Source organism: Trichogramma pretiosum, unplaced genomic scaffold (genome assembly GCF_000599845.2).
Source record: "Trichogramma pretiosum strain Unisexual culture from Peru unplaced genomic scaffold, Tpre_2.0 scaffold9, whole genome shotgun sequence".
NCBI lineage: Eukaryota > Metazoa > Arthropoda > Insecta > Hymenoptera > Trichogrammatidae > Trichogramma > Trichogramma pretiosum.
The window spans coordinates 917,383-934,274 of NW_019641697.1; the positions used below are offsets into that span (position 1 = coordinate 917,383).

At 32.2% G+C, this 16,892-nt stretch overlaps 5 protein-coding genes across 7 annotated transcripts; 2 read left to right on the forward strand and 3 right to left on the reverse strand.

Moving 5' to 3' along the window:
- Positions 1-99: 99 nt before the first annotated feature.
- Positions 100-4,392, reverse strand: LOC106651421 (ankyrin-1-like). Its single transcript, XM_014369904.2, has 2 exons — positions 3,945-4,392; positions 100-3,857 (listed from the first exon to the last, which is right to left on the reverse strand). Exon 2 carries the CDS (start codon positions 3,750-3,752, stop codon positions 588-590), a length of 3,165 nt encoding a protein of 1,054 aa, XP_014225390.1. The 5' UTR covers positions 3,753-3,857; positions 3,945-4,392; the 3' UTR covers positions 100-587.
- An 813-nt stretch (positions 4,393-5,205) lies between these two features.
- On the forward strand, positions 5,206-6,566 carry LOC106651431 (stromal cell-derived factor 2). Its single transcript, XM_014369923.2, has 4 exons — positions 5,206-5,378; positions 5,553-5,748; positions 5,842-6,063; positions 6,218-6,566. The coding sequence occupies exons 1-4, from the start codon at positions 5,312-5,314 to the stop codon at positions 6,381-6,383; spliced, it is 651 nt and encodes a 216-aa protein (XP_014225409.1). The 5' UTR covers positions 5,206-5,311; the 3' UTR covers positions 6,384-6,566.
- Positions 6,567-6,624: 58 nt separating this feature from the next.
- LOC106651429 (palmitoyltransferase ZDHHC22-like) lies at positions 6,625-7,882 on the reverse strand. The gene has a single exon (XM_014369918.2). It carries the CDS (start codon positions 7,636-7,638, stop codon positions 6,829-6,831), a length of 810 nt encoding a protein of 269 aa, XP_014225404.1. The 5' UTR covers positions 7,639-7,882; the 3' UTR covers positions 6,625-6,828.
- Positions 7,883-8,095: 213 nt separating this feature from the next.
- LOC106651430 (transport and Golgi organization protein 11) lies at positions 8,096-10,466 on the reverse strand. 3 transcript variants are annotated; one of them, XM_014369921.2, is made up of 5 exons: positions 10,296-10,466; positions 9,516-9,745; positions 9,351-9,448; positions 9,128-9,276; positions 8,096-9,057 (listed from the first exon to the last, which is right to left on the reverse strand). In XM_014369921.2, exons 2-5 carry the CDS (start codon positions 9,730-9,732, stop codon positions 8,850-8,852), a joined length of 672 nt encoding a protein of 223 aa, XP_014225407.1. In that variant the 5' UTR covers positions 9,733-9,745; positions 10,296-10,466; the 3' UTR covers positions 8,096-8,849. The 3 variants fall into 3 exon arrangements, with proteins under 3 accessions (XP_014225407.1, XP_014225405.1, XP_014225408.1); XM_014369919.2 differs by having other exon boundaries at positions 9,516-9,748; positions 10,296-10,465; XM_014369922.2 differs by lacking the exon at positions 10,296-10,466 and adding an exon at positions 10,037-10,109 and having other exon boundaries at positions 9,516-9,748.
- A 325-nt stretch (positions 10,467-10,791) lies between these two features.
- Positions 10,792-16,708, forward strand: LOC106651418 (DNA polymerase alpha catalytic subunit). Its single transcript, XM_014369902.2, has 12 exons — positions 10,792-10,948; positions 11,159-11,359; positions 11,456-11,771; positions 11,836-12,256; positions 12,330-13,133; positions 13,208-13,418; positions 13,482-13,750; positions 13,810-14,418; positions 14,490-15,076; positions 15,150-15,414; positions 15,594-16,499; positions 16,578-16,708. Exons 1-12 carry the CDS (start codon positions 10,939-10,941, stop codon positions 16,590-16,592), a joined length of 4,614 nt encoding a protein of 1,537 aa, XP_014225388.1. The 5' UTR covers positions 10,792-10,938; the 3' UTR covers positions 16,593-16,708.
- Positions 16,709-16,892: the final 184 nt, after the last annotated feature.

The following is a 16,892-nucleotide window of genomic DNA, read 5'->3' on the forward strand; positions in this document are numbered from 1 at the left end:
ATACCAATTTAATTTATGAAATTTAGCTTTAATTTTATTCCAATTTAAAATAAATATGCTAATTGCTCAAGGTAAGCTTCTGAATAATTAGGAAACATGTATACAACTTACACAAATCTATTTTATTCGTGTCCACAAATGATTACATTCTTTTCCAATTTGCATACCATAGTTACAAGTCTAGTTTAATTCATTATGATAATCATACTGCAATTTCATTCACACCAAAATTTTACAAAATAGTCATACAAATATAAAACATTATTGTGTATATAAATAATCGATATTTTTTGTGATTATTAATTCATTACATTATATAAGTAAATATTTATAAAATCATCATTCTTGTATTATGCATTGTAGAATTGATATTTCAAAGCTACTATAATTATTGAACAGTGCTTAATTCTAACTATATCACAAGTTTATTTTTTAAAACAGCCTTTTCAATTGAGATTTTTCACCTTAAATAATAATTTGTCAAAAATAAACTATATGAGCATTACATACTAGAGTCACAGTCTTTAGTGTTTGTTTTAAAATGCATTATCTGTAATATGTTTCAATTCAATGAAGTTAATTCATTATTAGCTATTGGTCACTGCTATTAAATCTTTCAAATCTTCATTACTAAAAAATCTCAAAATGTACTCACTGCATTGGTCAGGTAAAGTTTTACCAGTAAGAGAAATTAATGCAACTTTAGCAGGTTCTATTAGTGCTCTTCTTTTTTTACCTCGTTTAAATTGTAACTTTATTAAATACCCATAATGAGGAAAATCTATTTCAAATCTACTACATCGTACAAGACGTACTACATTTCTATTTTTGACATAATTAACTAACTCATTTGAACCCATATGAATAAAATTATATAGTGTACAATAACTATTCAACTTGTAGTTTTTTAATATTTTCAATTCTTCTTTACACTGGTTCAAAAGCATTGGTAATTTTTCATTATTATTAGCTGAAAATTCTTTATCTTGTAACTGAGTACAGTAAGACTGTAAGTCTTCTCTCACAAAAAGTTCAGCAAGTTTCAATTTTTTTATATGAGTTTGTAAAACAGAAAATATTTCACAACCTGTTGCTGTGTTAGAACCTTGTACTTCAACTAGAAAATGCAATACTGTTTCATATATTGCTCCTGATGCATTAATACAAGCCCCATGTTTTAAAATTTCCATAACAGATTTTCCATTTGCCTGACATGCTGCAAATAATGGAGTTAATCCAAATCTATCCCCTGCTTCAATTTCAGCATCATTCTCCATGAGAATATTGATTATTTTGGAATACTCAATAGGATCATCATTATACTTTTGACAGGCTATGTGCAATGGGGTAAAATTTAAAAAAGATTCTCTACTATTTACATTAGCACCATGTTTCAATAACAATTTTATCATTTTATAATGATGATGTCCATTGATGACAGCTAAATGCAATGCTGATGTTTTAGCATAACATGAATTTCTAGGTACTCCATTATAGAAACCGTTACTTTTTGTTTTAATATTAACATCAACTCCTTTTCGAAGCAATGATTCAACCATTTCATAGTCAGATTCAGCTTTTAAAAAACTTGCTGCTAATACATGCAATATTGTGTATCCGTCTGGATTGACAGCTTTGAGATCAACATCATATTCCAAAAAAATCTTCATAATTTCTTTTCTTCTAATAATATTTTCCTGATCAATTAATTCAGTGATGTGATTACAAATGTATTGTTTGGTGTAATGTTGAATCACCTTGCTGACTTTTTCATGTTTATTGGATTTGAAGATATGTAACAATAATGGAACTCCTGAAACTTGTACATTAACATTGCTATTATACTGTAGTAAAAGTTTAACAATTTCTATGTGATTTTTTCTGTTTTCTGACCAAGCATCAATAAATTTGCTTTGTCCAACCAAGACATTATTAGGAAACTGCCAACTAGGCTCTTCATTTGATTCAAAAGAATTTATTTCTTCAACTATTATTTCATAAGTTTTATTGTAACTTATGTCACATGCAGCATACAATGGAGTATAGCCTGTTTCTTTTCCATTCAAGTCAACATCAGCCCCATTTTCCAATAATACTTTCACTATATCAAGTCTATTATACTTGACAGCACAATGTAAAGGAGTACATTTTTTTAAATCTTTCGATGTGCTCGATGTTCGCTGGTTAATTTTTACACCTCTTTTAATAAAGCTTTTTACTACATTTAGATTGTTACGTGTACAAGCTATATGAAAATGAGATAAACCATCTGGACAAGTTGAATTAACACTGGTGTCATTATGAGCTTCCAAAAGTAAATCTATTATTTTATCGCTTATATCTCGGTACCAAAACTTTTCTTTTTTGACCCAAGCTAAATGTAATGGTGTTTTATTCCACCTGTCAATAACGTTAATATCTGCTTTGTGTTTTAGCAATATTTCTATAACATCAACACTGTTAAATTCCACTGCACAGTGTAAAGGAGTATAACCAGGTAATAAAGGAGATGTCCAACTGATGGGTTTGTTAATATCCACTCCCAATTCAATAAATTTTTCCACTGTTTCACTATTGTTAATTGAACAAGCAATATGAAAATGTGACAGTTGATCAAGAGTTTCACAATTTTCTTGTTTTGAATTTTGAAACATCATGTTGATCATCACTCCACTAGAATAATGATGGACATCTTCTGAAGCATATATATTAAAGGAAACATGAATAGGAGTATAGCCTTCATCATCTCTAACATTAGCATCTGCACCATGCTTGAGTAACTCTTCAATAACTTCAGGACAATGAAAGTCAGCTGCCAAATGTAAAGGAGTATAACAAGGTAAAATGTCTGACCAATCTGGAATAGCTAGATTTATATCAACTCCATTTTCAATGAATTTTCTTACAACTTTAGGGTTGTCTCTTGTGCAAGCTATATGGAAGTGAGAAATTCCTTTCCTGTCCGTACTATTTTGAAGAGCAATGCTATCTGACATGAGTATCACATCAATCATCTGCTGACAAGTATACTTTTGACACCTATTTTCCATGAAATTTGAGAAGCACCAATGCAGGGCTGTTGAACCATTGTAATTTTTCTGGTTAGGACTGTAACCAAATCTGATAAGAAGATCAAGTAACGCAATGTGCGAGTGTCTCACAGCATAATGCAGCTTCAGTTTTCTTTTCATCCAATTTCTTTCTGATTTTGGAAATTTTACTGCAATACCTCGTGCCTCGAAATGACCCACCGCCACCTCGTCGTTTGTCAAACACGCTATATAATAAGCAACCAAATGATTGCTATCTGTAAACGAGAGCATGTCGTACTGATCAAAATACTTCAAAAGTAAAAGCTTTACAATTGGGTAGAACTTGAGTTTCATTGCAAGAACAAGCGAAGAATCACCGTATTTGTTTTTGCAATTAATTCTAGCCCCTTTTTCGAGTAGATCTGTGACCAAACCGTAGTCATTGAAGCGGACGGCATAGTGTAAGGGAGTATCCACGAGGTTGTCACATATCGGCCCATTGACCGAAAAGTTGTGCTTGAGGAGCTCTTTCGTGATTTTCTTCCGCCCCATGATGATGGAATTGACGAGCAGAAGATAATCTGTTGTTTGAGCTCCAGAATTTCTTAATTTGGTCGGACTTAAGGGTCCGAACTTACGGAGCACCTTTTGGACGAGTTTCAAAGAATTTTTTCGTATACCATAAGAGATCGTTTCAAAAACATCTTTATGCAAAGTCATCTTATTCTTTTTCACTTGAAAAATGAGCTCGTATGTGTATACCCAAAGGTATATGCTGCTTCCTGGTTTATATCAGTCTTTTTAATTAATCTAAAAATCGAGCCACTGTAATAAAAAAAGAAAAACGCTTTAAGCACGAGATCCATGGATGGTACGAAGAAAAATAAACACCGATTACGACGATACGAGTACCTAGGAAATGATATTTCCACGTCGACGAAACACTCATAACGTAAATAAAAAATCGAATCGAAAACAAACGGAGCAGAGTTTTTGTCTGCAATCTCAGAATAACCTCGGACGCTTTTTTAAAATCGATTTTTCAACTTCGTGGAAAAAGTCTTGTCAAGTATAAAAACGAGGTTCCAATGAAATCTTGTTTCGAGATTACCCCGTGAAAATCTTCATCGTGAGCTGAGGGGCCCATGCGGAGGGAGATGCCGAGACACTTTTTCACGCGTAAGTCCCGAACTGCTTAAAAGTGCTACACGATCCGAAGTAAAATGGTCGCGATGATCGTCCTTCTCCAATCCTTGACTTTTAACTTTACACATTAGCCACATGGTGTCTGTATGGGCATTTTCTTATACCCCACGCACATTTTGTTTACATACACAGCGCAGCTCGAAGAAGTATGTCTGTGTACATGTATGTAAGTCGCTACAGTCAGACAGACAGCTACCTACACGTAATATGTAAGCTTATACAGGGTTAACACGAGGACTAACTCGCGATAGTTTTCGCGACAAAGTTTGCACTTTAGCCGCTTGGGGCAGTCTATATCCCAGCATACAAAATATTACAAATTTATTTTTTCTTTAATAAACGTTTTATCGTCAAATCAATAAATTGTTTTGACTTTTTGATAATATTCAAATTATCAATGTGATTTTATATCTAAAACTTTATTTTTATTGAAGAAACTCCATTTTCAAACATCAAAATCAAGTAGCTCTAATTTTTCGATTTTGACAATGTATTGTATATTTTGCTTGTGTGTTTCAATAGAATTTTAATATATTTATTTCTCTAGAAATGTATGGCTTTAATTAAAGACTTACCTATTAGAAAAGACCTATGCCTATCTAGTGCCATACAAATTAATTTTCCCTTACATTGAATTAAAACCTAGCAGCAAGAACATTCCAAATTACCGATTTAAATGGCTCGCTCTCGTTCTGCTATCGAATTGTGTCGAACCTATACTACTTACAATTGTTTTAAAGTGCTTTTTACTTAAATGTCAATCTTTGTTTGGTTTTGATTATTATTTGCCAAATCCCCACTATAAACACGATTGTGATTCAGTGTTTGCGATTTATGAGTAGCAACTGACACGTGCGCGACTCTTATTCGCGATTTTACGGCGTCTGCTTCTTCTTCTTCTTCTTCTTCTTTTTTTGGCCTTGGAATACGGCGTCTGCTTTAAAGCTCAGCTCAGCTGGCTCATAAGTCATAGTGTCTAGTGGACGCAGCACTCGTTGCTGAGTTTTGCTACGTCGGCCGCTGATACACGTCTGTTGTTTTCACTCCGACTGGATAAATATCGAATTAACATCATGATCTCTTTAAAGACTTTTACTTTAGCGAATTTTTTACTGGTATTATACATTTCCAGTAGCAATGGTTAGTAGCTAAAAGTAATATTTCTAAAGATACTAGCGTTTAATAACCTTTGGCCATGATGCTAGAATGTTTTCACATCAATTTATCGTAAAATTATAGAAGAAAATTTACATTAATGAGCTAATAATATTACATTATGCGTCTTATGATAACATTTTATTTTTATTTTTCAAGCCAAGGGAGTAGAACATGTCACTTGTGGCTCAGTTTTAAAGCTGATGAACACAGATTTCCGAGTACGCTTGCATTCCCATGACATTAAATATGGTTCAGGAAGTGGACAGCAATCTGTTACTGGAGTTGAATTTAAAGAAGATGGAAATTCATATTGGTTGGTCAAAGCTCCTACAGGAAAACACTGTACAAGAGGGTATGCATTTTAAAATTTTTATTTTAATTTGTTGAATTTCATTTAAAATTTTATAAGAATAATAATCAATGATAATGATTTTTTTTTATGTAGAGAACCAATTAAGTGCGGAGACACTGTAAGATTGGAGCACGTTGCAACAAAGAAAAATCTTCACTCGCATCATGTCAGTTCACCTCTTAGTGGGAAGCAGGAAGTTTCAGCTTATGGAAAAGAAGGAGATGGTGACACTGGTGATCATTGGATGGTAGTTTGTCCAGGAGACAATTGGGAACGAGATGATCCTGTCATGTTTAAACATATTGATACTGATGCGTGAGTATAAAGCTTTTAAACTCATTCTTATTTATGAAAATTAGTTGTACTTAAAGAATAATTGTCATGGTATCTATTATAAATGTAAATTCTTAATTATTTCATATTTTTTTTAAATTATACAGTTTTTAAATAGAATTTTGTGATTATTCAGATACTTGGCAGTCACTGGTAGAACTTATGGTACACCAATATCAGGACAAAGTGAAGTGGTCGGTGAATATTCCAGCACTGGTTATGTTCATTGGCAGGCTATGGAAGGTCTATTTATTCATCCCAACAATCTTAAAAGTGCACACTATGAGCACACTGAACTATAATGTGTTTTTTATCTTCATTCCTGTGATGGTGCAATTCATATCATCCAAGTGTGATTTTGTGTGGATTGAATGTTATGTAAATATGTATGTGCTGTAGCAAAGAACATAAAAATTAATTATGATAATTTTATTTATATAATTTAATTGAAATATTGAATAAACACAAAGATTTAGTTATGAAAATCAATGGTATTATTTTGATGCTGAAATCGATTTTTTAAGTAACTATCTCTGCAAGTGATTTCTTTAAGAATGTAATGATAACAACTTTTTAATAGAAGTATACATTTATTTTGAGATAAAATGTATTAATCATTTACATCTACTAAAATAAATTATAACATTCTTATAAAATATCCATGAAATTTTTGAAGAGTATCACAAAATAAATTCTTTGTGATTTCCACTATCTTATATAAATCTTTCATTAACAAATACACATACATCAAACATATTTTAATTCATACTTCTCATCAATATTCCTAGAATACACAAGTCCATTCAAAGGGAAAATTAAATTTAAAAATCCATAACTTCCAAATAATTCATAAATATCTTGAGACTTTTCTCTATTTGGATAGTATCTTTGTTTGCCTGTAAAACAACAATAAAATTTCCAAAATCCATATATCATTGTAAATATAGCAATGGATATGGAAACATTGAACAAAGTTACTAAAAACACATGCACATTCTCATTATTGACTAGTAAAAATTTGGCAAGAGTTACGGGAAAAAAGAAGTTAAGCGCAAAATAATACACGTTCAATTTGCTTATATCCGACTGCATGAAATATTCATACAAATAAGGTCCCACGACAAATACTGAATAAATGCAGCCACATGCTGCATACCAGCAAGTCAATATAAAATTGCCCATGTTTTGTCTTAATATACAACATCCTAGAAAGTAACAATGATGATCTCTGAAATAGAAACATTTTTTACAAAATGGACAGTGGTGTGCTGGTCTGCGAGTGTAATGTTTGCAACGTCCACAGTACCAATAGAGCCTCGAGCCGTTGTCTGTACCATCACGACAATTGTCGACAGGATGTGTAATAATTACTTTTCGGCAAATACGATGAACTAAGTACCAATTTAGGTAAAATTGAATCGAGATGAAAATAAAGAGCGGTGGAATGGTACTTTCTAAATACATCGTGACGAAACCAAGAATCAAACTGAAAACAATTGTTATCAGCGGACATGTTAAATATGCCAAATAAGAGAGTTTCTTCAGCTTCAATCGCATCGTTGATCATGATCCTGACACTACAAAAAATTTCTTGAAAATATTTGCTTTTGAACTATGATATTTTGGCACGTTGATATGATGAGAATCAAACAGTAAACTACTGTGTGTACAAATTACAAACTCTCGTCCCTTCTGCCATGTTGATTCGCCATGATTATGCTATCACAATTAGGGTTGTGTATCGGCGGCAAAATCAAAATTTTTTATTGGTCATAGTAATGAATAAGTTTAAAAAATTAAAACTTTTAATTATTTAAGGAGAAACCACGTTCAGTAATTTATAATAAAATAATATTAGAATTAAATGAATAACAACTGTTAATTTCCAATGATTTAAATAAAACAATTGATTGTGTCCATAAGTAATAAAAGACGTTCCACAGTTTTATCATTAACAAGATAAATTTTTTTTCATTTACTGACATTGAATGGATAACTAATAAATGAATGTAAATTTTTCAAATTTGCGCTATGCATATATTCTCTGTACAAGTTTCATCTGATACATAATTCAATGAGTAATATGACATAAGTAGTTAGCACTTGAAGCTACTTTAGATCTTTTTTTCTTTTGCTTGAAATACTTCTATCAACAATTGTTCATTATGATAACAAGAAATTATAGAACAAAAAATAATGTTGATGAAGTTTTTAATTTTTTCTTTTCTTATTCTACTCGTACTTAATAGAATTATACTTTACTATGATATTGTGTACCATTAAAATTCAATCATATACACTATTGTGTTCTCCGCATTATTATATAACTCCTATACTAATGGAAATAAAGAGAAAGTATTATCATTTACAACGAATCAAAGTAAAATTTTTCTCTTCTCACCATTATAAAATTTTGCATCATTATAAATGATATTAACGTTAATAGGATCTTGTAACATTTTTTGCTTTAAAAATTACACTCAACCATTTTGAGAAATTATTTTGTCATACTTAACACGTCAATTGAGTTTAAGTTCACTTCTACGTAATAAATTATAAAAATGTTACAATGAAAAATTTTTTTCGTAGTTATGTAATTTGATGTCTCCATTAATTATTATAATATTTGGCGACCGTTCAAACATTGGTGGTAAATGGATTTTTGGTACTGACGACATTATTCGAGGTATAATAGCGACGCGCAACCCATCGACGTACCATTGAAGATGTTACAAATCCTCTAATAACCCATAGAGGATTAAACGTACCTAGTTTTTTCCAAACCAGAAAATTGTTTTTAAGCATACATAAAAAGCTGAAATAACATAAATCAACTTCATTCGTTGCTGTTGCTGTTGGATTTCTGATTCAATTGCCATGACACGTCGATTAAGTTTTCCTATTTGACGTTTTAAATGCTGAACTTCATCGCCCGGTGGTAGTGTTGTATCCAAAACTCCATATGGAGTTTGTTCTCTAAAATTATACACAATTCATAAATACAATATAAAATAATAAATCATTGGACAGCAAAAAAATTGTTTACCTAATACTTCTTACTAGAGCTGGTGTTTCATGAATGTATTGTTCTTGTGGTTTAATAGGAGTCATAACATCACCATTGGAAATAGCTCTGTTATCTTCATCAACGGTTGGAAAATTATGAGTGTCTAATGTCAGCACTCGAGGAGGAGTCTATAATTTATTTAATTTCCAGTTTTAGTTTATTTAAAATGAAATCAAATTAAAAAAGTATACATGAGACTCACAATGCACCGAGCATAGGCAGGTTCAGACTTGGGTAAGACAGCATTTTCAATAGCAATTTCTCTGGGAGGTGCTTTTGTTCCTATATGCTGTTCTTGACCTATGTAACAAAAAATATATAAGTATATTATGCACCTGAGTACAGATGAATTTTCTTTGGTACTTACCTACGACAAGAATTCTATCTGGCACATTCATTTCTAGTTTTTCAGTGAAAGCACCAGTCCATGTATTACCATTGGGCATATCATCTCCCATATAATCACCTGCTACCCTGATACTCTTAGGTACCCGCATTTTCTGGTTAATGTCTAATGTGAAATTAGAGTCATAAAAGCTGTCAGCCTCTCCATTGAAACGTGTAGGGCTATGAGTATTTGCCATGGTCGTAATATATCTTCTGTAACAAAATAATGGTTGAAATACTTTAAATAAAATTGGATAAAATGATTCTGTAATTTTGAATAGTAAAGATGAATATTTGTATTTTTTGTCCAATATAGACGAAAGATTAACGATTGATTAAAGATCAGCTCGAAAAATAAAAAATTTTTTAAGGCAGCAACGCAAAACATGATAGAAATTTCGTAGCTATTTATAATAAAAAAAGTAAAAGACTAGTTCAACTATAATTAGTTCGTTGAAATTCACTAGTAGTGAATTGACTATTGACGACGATCAATATTACCAGATTTTTTAATGTGTAAATTATGAAAAGTTATGATCAACAAAGGAATCCGATACATTACAATCGCAAAGTGTCTGTCTCAATCTTCTGGACAGGCTACTTATCTATACACGTAACGACAAAACTTTGCTGAGCACGAACAAACATAATAAAAACGCATATTAGTGTTGGTCATTTAATTTAATGAAATGTATAGTAGACAAGAATATGGAGCCTTCACCATCGTAAACATTTAATATGTTATTATTTATTAAATTACCTTTCGTGATTAATATCGAATTTTAACGCTACGATGTTATATTTTCTGACTTTTTAACAAGCTTGCCCTACCATACACACAGGCACATAAAGACTAAGTATGTATATAGACATTTATTATACATATATACATTATGTATATATACATACTTCAATTCTCGAGTCTCGACCCGAAAAGTCCGCCCGCGATTCATCTGAACATAGCTCTTAGTGAATTTAATTTTGCAAAATATCTGTCATCGATGTTGACGACATTCTTTCGTCGATTGATTATTTATTTTTATTTATTTACATTGCCCAAGAGCCAAATAAAGTTAATGAGCCATGACCCTCAATTTGAATGTTTAATAATTTTTAATAGTAAATAGTTACAAGCAATTGGAAATAATCAGATACGTATTCTGCACTGTGCACATGATGTGCGAAGTTAGCGTTGATTATGTACAAAGTTTTATTGCACATAGACCTCAAGTCTTTCGACAAACTGTCTGCTCCCGCCAAAAGCGCATCAAGTGCGGGATAACTTAGCATTTTACTGCAAGTTGCAACCACTCAAAACTCTTTGAAACTAATGAGAACGTTTATTGCATTGCTGTTTTTAATTAAATAGTTATATACAATTTTACTCTATAAAAGAATTCATCATGGATGATTGTAAGTGGGATATTGTTTAAAAATTTCATTTAAAAGAGGCGCTTTTGATTTGTTTACACCTTGTGTTGTGATGATTTTAAAGAAAGTTCAATGAATATTAATTTATGAAGATATTTTTGTTGTACATCCCATTTATTATTAATTTTGTGGATATTAGCCTTGCATGATGGAGAATTTATTTCTTTAACTTTATTTTTCTTTTTATTTTAGCATTAGCTACTCAAAGAAACAAAAGACAAAAAGTTGATAAATCAGGTCGTTTAGCTGCTTTAGATAGATTCAAAAAGCTGAAAGGTAAAAAACATACATATGAAGTGGAAGAACTTCAAAATGTTTATGATGAAGTTGATGAAGATGAGTATGGGCAAAAAGTCTTAGATAGACAGTATGATGATTGGATTGTCGATGATGGTTTGTTTATGTTTGTTTATAATAATTTTTATTTATAAAAAACCTATACGAATAAAAATGTATATGTTTATTCAATGTATCTATTTCCACTGATAGGAGGTGGTTCTGGCTATGTTGAAGATGGACGTGAAATTTTTGATGATGACCTGGATGATGAAAGTGTTAAAAGGGCTTCTAAACTTGCGAAAGAAGAAAAGAAAGGTCCACGAAAACGTAAACGTGAAGAAGATACCAAAGGAGATGGAAAAATTACAAGTTTATTTTCAAATATGTCTAAAAAGAAAGCTGAAGAAAAAATAAATAATGATGATCTTCTGGGTGAAATTATGGCTGAATTAAATAGTGAGAAAGAGACTCACAAACAAATTCGACCTTTAAATAAATTCAAGTCTACTCCTAAAATGACACCAAAGTAAGTTGAAGTTAAAAATTTTTTTATAAATGTGTACTTATTACAAATTTACTTTCATTTTCAGAACTAAAGATAGTGATGATTTAGTAATGGCACAATTAATGAAAGAAGTAAGTAAGAAACCAAAAATAGTAACAACTGTTTTAGATGAAATTGAAAGTGAAAGTATATATGATCGACCTGATCATACTATTATTCCTAAAACATTGACCTCAAAAACAGAAGTTAAAATCAAAGAACCTAGTAAAGAAATATCAACCCTATCAAAAAAGTCTCAAAAACCAGATCAGAAATATTCCAATTCTAATGAAGTACCAAAATCATTGGAAATGGAAACTGAAACTTTTAATTTAGATGATTTTGTTGAAGATGACTTTTCATTAGCGGATGTTAGTACACACAAAGAAGCTACAAATGGAACAGGTACAATCCAAAAGCTTGATAAAAAAGCAACAGAAGAAAATTTGGATCAATATATTGGTGATGTAAGTGCAATTCCATAAAAATATATATCATTTACAAAATATTAGTTAGGTAATTTATTTTACTACTTCACAGATTTCTGATATTGATTTTGCAAATTCGGATATGGATACAAGCTGTAATCAAGATACTTCGTCTTCTGTGATAAATGTACAGTCCACCTTGGATCGTTCTGAAATGTGGAAAGAAAAAGATGCTGATAAGCGCAATGATGATGTTTTTGCCAAAGCTTGGCAAGAAGACTTTCTACAACCTACTGATGACAGTACATTTATTAAATCTTCCAAAACTGATGAAAAGATACAATTCCCTACAGTTAAAAATTCCGCTGGAGATCAAGTTTTTAGATTTTTTTGGTGGGATGCTTTTGAAGATCCATACAAACAACCAGGTGTCGTTTATCTCTTGGGAAAAGTTTTTGTTGATTCATTAAACGATTACGTTTCTTGTTGTGTTGGTGTTAAAAACATACCAAGAAGAATTTTCCTTCTTCCTCGTGAGTATGTAAAAAAAGAAGGAACAAAACAAGATGATGAATCGTCACGTGAAGAGAACAATTTGACCAACGTTTATACCGAATTCAATGAATACGCCCGTAAACTTGGCATAAAAGATTTTCGAAGTCGCGAAACAACGAAAAATTATGCTTTTGAGCGTGAAGGCATACCGACCACGTCTGAATATTTAGAAGTTCGTTATCCAGCTACGGACCCAGCTTGTGATCCTGATTATTCTGGACCAGCTATTGAAGCTATTTTTGGCACTTCTGTCAATCCAATGGAATTATTTTTAATTGAAAGAAATATAAAAGGTCCATGTTGGTTGGATATCAAAGGAGCTGTACCCGTTGACAATCCTTTTGCTTGGACTAAAGTTCAGGTATAAATTTGACTATTTTTATCCTCTTTTCAAATTTTGGTTCAGTGCTTAGCAAGAATACTTGATTTTTTCAGGTATTTAGCACAAAAATGGAATTTGTTACTGTTACAACTGATTCAACTCCTCAAATGTTGCCCCCTATTTCGATGGCAACAATAAATGTTCAAGTTTCATTAGATCCAAAACAACAGAAAAATGAAATTGTTATTATTGGAGTTTTACTCCACAACAAATTTCAATTGGACAAAGCCCCACCCAAACCACCATTTAATGAACATTATTGCTGTAAGTTGATATTTTTATTGATTTGCCCATCAAAGAGTTTTTACTAATATTAGCCTTATGCAGTGGTTACCCATCCAAAAACTACGACATGGCCAATTAAGGGTAAGGATCGTTTGGCCAAAATCACCAAGACCAAAGTGATACGTTGCGACACAGAACTTGAATTGCTCGAAAAGTTCCTCGAAATATTTCAGCGAGCAGATCCCGATATCGTCGTAGGATATGATTGTGGCTTTCAGTTCGATGTATTAATGAGTAAAATATTTGCTCTGAAAGTGAAAAACTGGAGTTGCGTCGGAAAACTCAGGCGCTTAGTTCCACCGTACTTTAAGGTTCGTTATTATCTATTATTACTTTTACACCCTTGCATCATTGTTGAATTCTTTTCTAGGGTAAAATGAATTTGAGTCAAATTTTTTGTGGAAGGCCAATCTGCGACATCACTACGTCTGCCAAAGAATTGAATTTGAAAGTTCGCAGCTATGATCTTGTATCACTTTGCGTTTCGGTACTTCATAAAAAAGATTATGAGTGCAAAGAAATTAAACCAGAAGACTGTCCTAAATTTTATGCGACTGCTGAAAAGCTCGAAGCTCTTGTTCAGTCTAGTATGATGCAGGCATCGTATATTATCAGCATCGTTGTTGAACTGAATATTTTACCTCTTTACTTGCAAATAACAAAATTGGCCGGTAACACTCTGTCGCGTACTCTGTCAGCTGGTCGTGCCGAACGTAACGAATTTCTCTTGCTTCACGCGTTCCATCAAAGAGGATACATTACTCCTGATAAAAGGGTATCAAATAAAAAGAAAGAAGGTGAACAAGCACAAGGAAAGAAAAAACCACAGTATATGGGAGGTCTGGTGTTAGATCCAAAAAAAGGATTTTATGATAAATTAATTTTACTGATGGATTTTAATTCATTATACCCGAGCATCATTCAAGAATTCAATCTATGTTTTACTACAGTTCCTGGTGCTGCTTACTCGGAAGTTGACGTGAGTCTTTATCTTTTTTCATCAGAAAATGTTTAATTTATGTAATAAATTGAAATAATTAATTTTTACAGGATTTAGAATTACCAGAATCTTCAGTAGAAGACGGCGTTGTACCTACAGAAATTCGGAAACTCGTCGAGAGCCGCATTGAAGTGAAAAAATTAATGAAAGCTTCAAACACATCACCCGAATTAAAAGTACAATATAATATTCGTCAACTAGCTTTAAAGCTCACTGCCAATTCTATGTATGGTTGCCTCGGTGCCACGCATTGCCGTTTCTACGCTAAAGGTTTAGCTGCTCTTGTCACGATGAAAGGTCGAGAAATTTTGCAGAACACCAAAAGTTTGGTTGAAAAAGCCAATTACGAAGTTATCTACGGAGACACTGATTCCATTATGATTAATACAAATATCTTAGAGTTCGATCAGGTCTTTAATATTGGAAAAGAGATAAAAAAAGAGGTCAACAAGACTTATAGAAAAGTCGAATTGGATATTGATGGAGTTTTCAGATACCTATTACTATTGCAAAAGAAAAAATATGCTGCTCTTACTATGAGTAAAACACCCAATGGTCAATTGCAGTTTGTTAAAGAGATTAAAGGTCTTGACATCGTCAGAAGAGATTGGTGTGGACTTGCTTGCGATATCGGAAAGTAAGTGAATTAATTTAAAAAAGCTGAAAACTGCTGCCTTAATTTACTACGACCTATTTATTTTTATTTTCAGTCAAATTTTAGACCAGTTATTAAGCGATCAAGCTTCCGAATCACGTCTAGATAAAATCTTCGATATACTTCAACAATGCTCTAAAAATTTACGCGAAGGACAGTTACCTCTTTCATTGCTAGTTATTACCAAGCAATTATCAAAGAATCCTAACGAATATCCAAATGACAAAAAATTATCGCACGTACTTGTTGCGTTGCGACTTAACGAAAGCGGTGGTCGTAAATGGAAAGCTGGCGATACAGTGCCTTATATCATTTGTGAAGTGAGTTTTAATAATGTTGAAGAGATTCCAAATCGTGGGTAAAAATAAAACGACTATTTTCGAACTCATTTTTTGATGTGTCAAATGTATTTGAAAAATGTTATTTTTACTCAAATTTTGAAAACACTTTAAGTTATTGAAGTTTTTTTTATTGAAATACTAATTTTAATTTTTTTCAGGACGGTACAGATAGAACGCCTTTGGAGCGGGCTTATCACATTGAAGAGTTCAAAAAGAGTGACAGTCTCAAAGTGGACATTAACTATTACCTTTTGAATCAAATTCATCCAGTAGTTTTGAGAATATGCGAGCCGATCGAAGGCATCGATGACGTTTTATTGGCACAGAATTTGGGCGTCGGGGACCAGTACAAACCACGAAAAACCTACAACCCTACAAACCAAGAAGATGGTGAAGTGCCGTTGTGCGTACAGGACAATCGTTATGAGAAATGCACGCCGTTTTCGTTTACGTGCCGAAACGAGAAATGCAAGACTGTTAATTCAATTAATACCACGATTACCGAATTCGCAGGAGTTCCTAAGCCATCACTAGCGATGTGTTCTAATCCCGACTGCGATATGCCACCTTGGAAGTATAGCTACTCAATACAGAATAAATTACAGATGGATATTAGAAGATTGGTCACAGATTACTATTATGGCGAGGTTGAGTGTGAAAATCCCATTTGTTCCAAAGTCATGCGAAGAGTTACCTTAGATACTTTGCGCACTCTACCCAAATGCTACGTATGTCTCGATGGCAATGTTCATAGACTCAACAGAGAAACAGACTTGTACAATCAATTGAGTTTCTATCTTCACTTGTTCACATTGAATCAAACACATTACAAAAATCTGAAGCCGGCGCCTACGCGAGAAATGATAGCGGTTTATGATACAATTAAAGAGTTCGTAGAGAAACAAATTCAGTGCAATGCTTATTCAGTTATAGATTTGACAAAAATGTTTTGGCCAAATATTCGAGAAAGTGAGATCGATGCGCTTAGCGAACTCGATGATAAAATAACTAAGTCCACCGTCATGGTTGAGGATCTCATACATGAAGATGAAGATGTCGATGAGGTTTGTAATTTTTTCCTCACAGATCATTATATCAATATGTATTGAATTATCATTAATTTTTCTTCTTGTACATTTTAGAATGAAGAGGAGTGAGACATTGATGTTAAGTTTTATATTTTTCTACTGTATTACATTTAAAGAATTTGTAAAAAGATGTCTTTCATCAGAACAATATCATTTTATAATAAAATACAAAATCTAATTTACAATTAATTTTTAAAAAAAATCATTTTCCTCTCATACAATCAATTTCAAACATCTAATAACATTTATTCAATAATTTCACAAAAAAAAACTTTGAAAATATGGTCTCACAACGTCATTTAACATTATGAAAACGTATTTTATCCCTTATCATACAATTACAAATTATAAATATTAGAATCTACAAAA

Coding starts and splice junctions, on each gene's coding strand:
- LOC106651429 (XM_014369918.2), bottom strand. CDS start 7,638: ATGCGATTGAAGCTGAAGAAACTCTCTTATTTGGCATATTTAACATGT.
- LOC106651421 (XM_014369904.2), bottom strand. CDS start 3,752: ATGACTTTGCATAAAGATGTTTTTGAAACGATCTCTTATGGTATACGA.
- LOC106651430 (XM_014369921.2), bottom strand. CDS start 9,732: ATGGCAAATACTCATAGCCCTACACGTTTCAATGGAGAGGCTGACAGC. Junction 9,449..9,515: donor AGATAGAATTCTTGTCGTAG/GTAAGTACCAAA, acceptor TTTGTTACATAG/GTCAAGAACAGCATATAGGA. Junction 9,058..9,127: donor GCTCTAGTAAGAAGTATTAG/GTAAACAATTTT, acceptor GTATAATTTTAG/AGAACAAACTCCATATGGAG.
- LOC106651431 (XM_014369923.2), top strand. CDS start 5,312: ATGATCTCTTTAAAGACTTTTACTTTAGCGAATTTTTTACTGGTATTA. Junction 5,379..5,552: donor ATACATTTCCAGTAGCAATG/GTTAGTAGCTAA, acceptor TTATTTTTCAAG/CCAAGGGAGTAGAACATGTC. Junction 5,749..5,841: donor GGAAAACACTGTACAAGAGG/GTATGCATTTTA, acceptor TTTTTTATGTAG/AGAACCAATTAAGTGCGGAG.
- LOC106651418 (XM_014369902.2), top strand. Junction 12,257..12,329: donor TGGATCAATATATTGGTGAT/GTAAGTGCAATT, acceptor ACTACTTCACAG/ATTTCTGATATTGATTTTGC. Junction 15,415..15,593: donor TGCCTTATATCATTTGTGAA/GTGAGTTTTAAT, acceptor AATTTTTTTCAG/GACGGTACAGATAGAACGCC.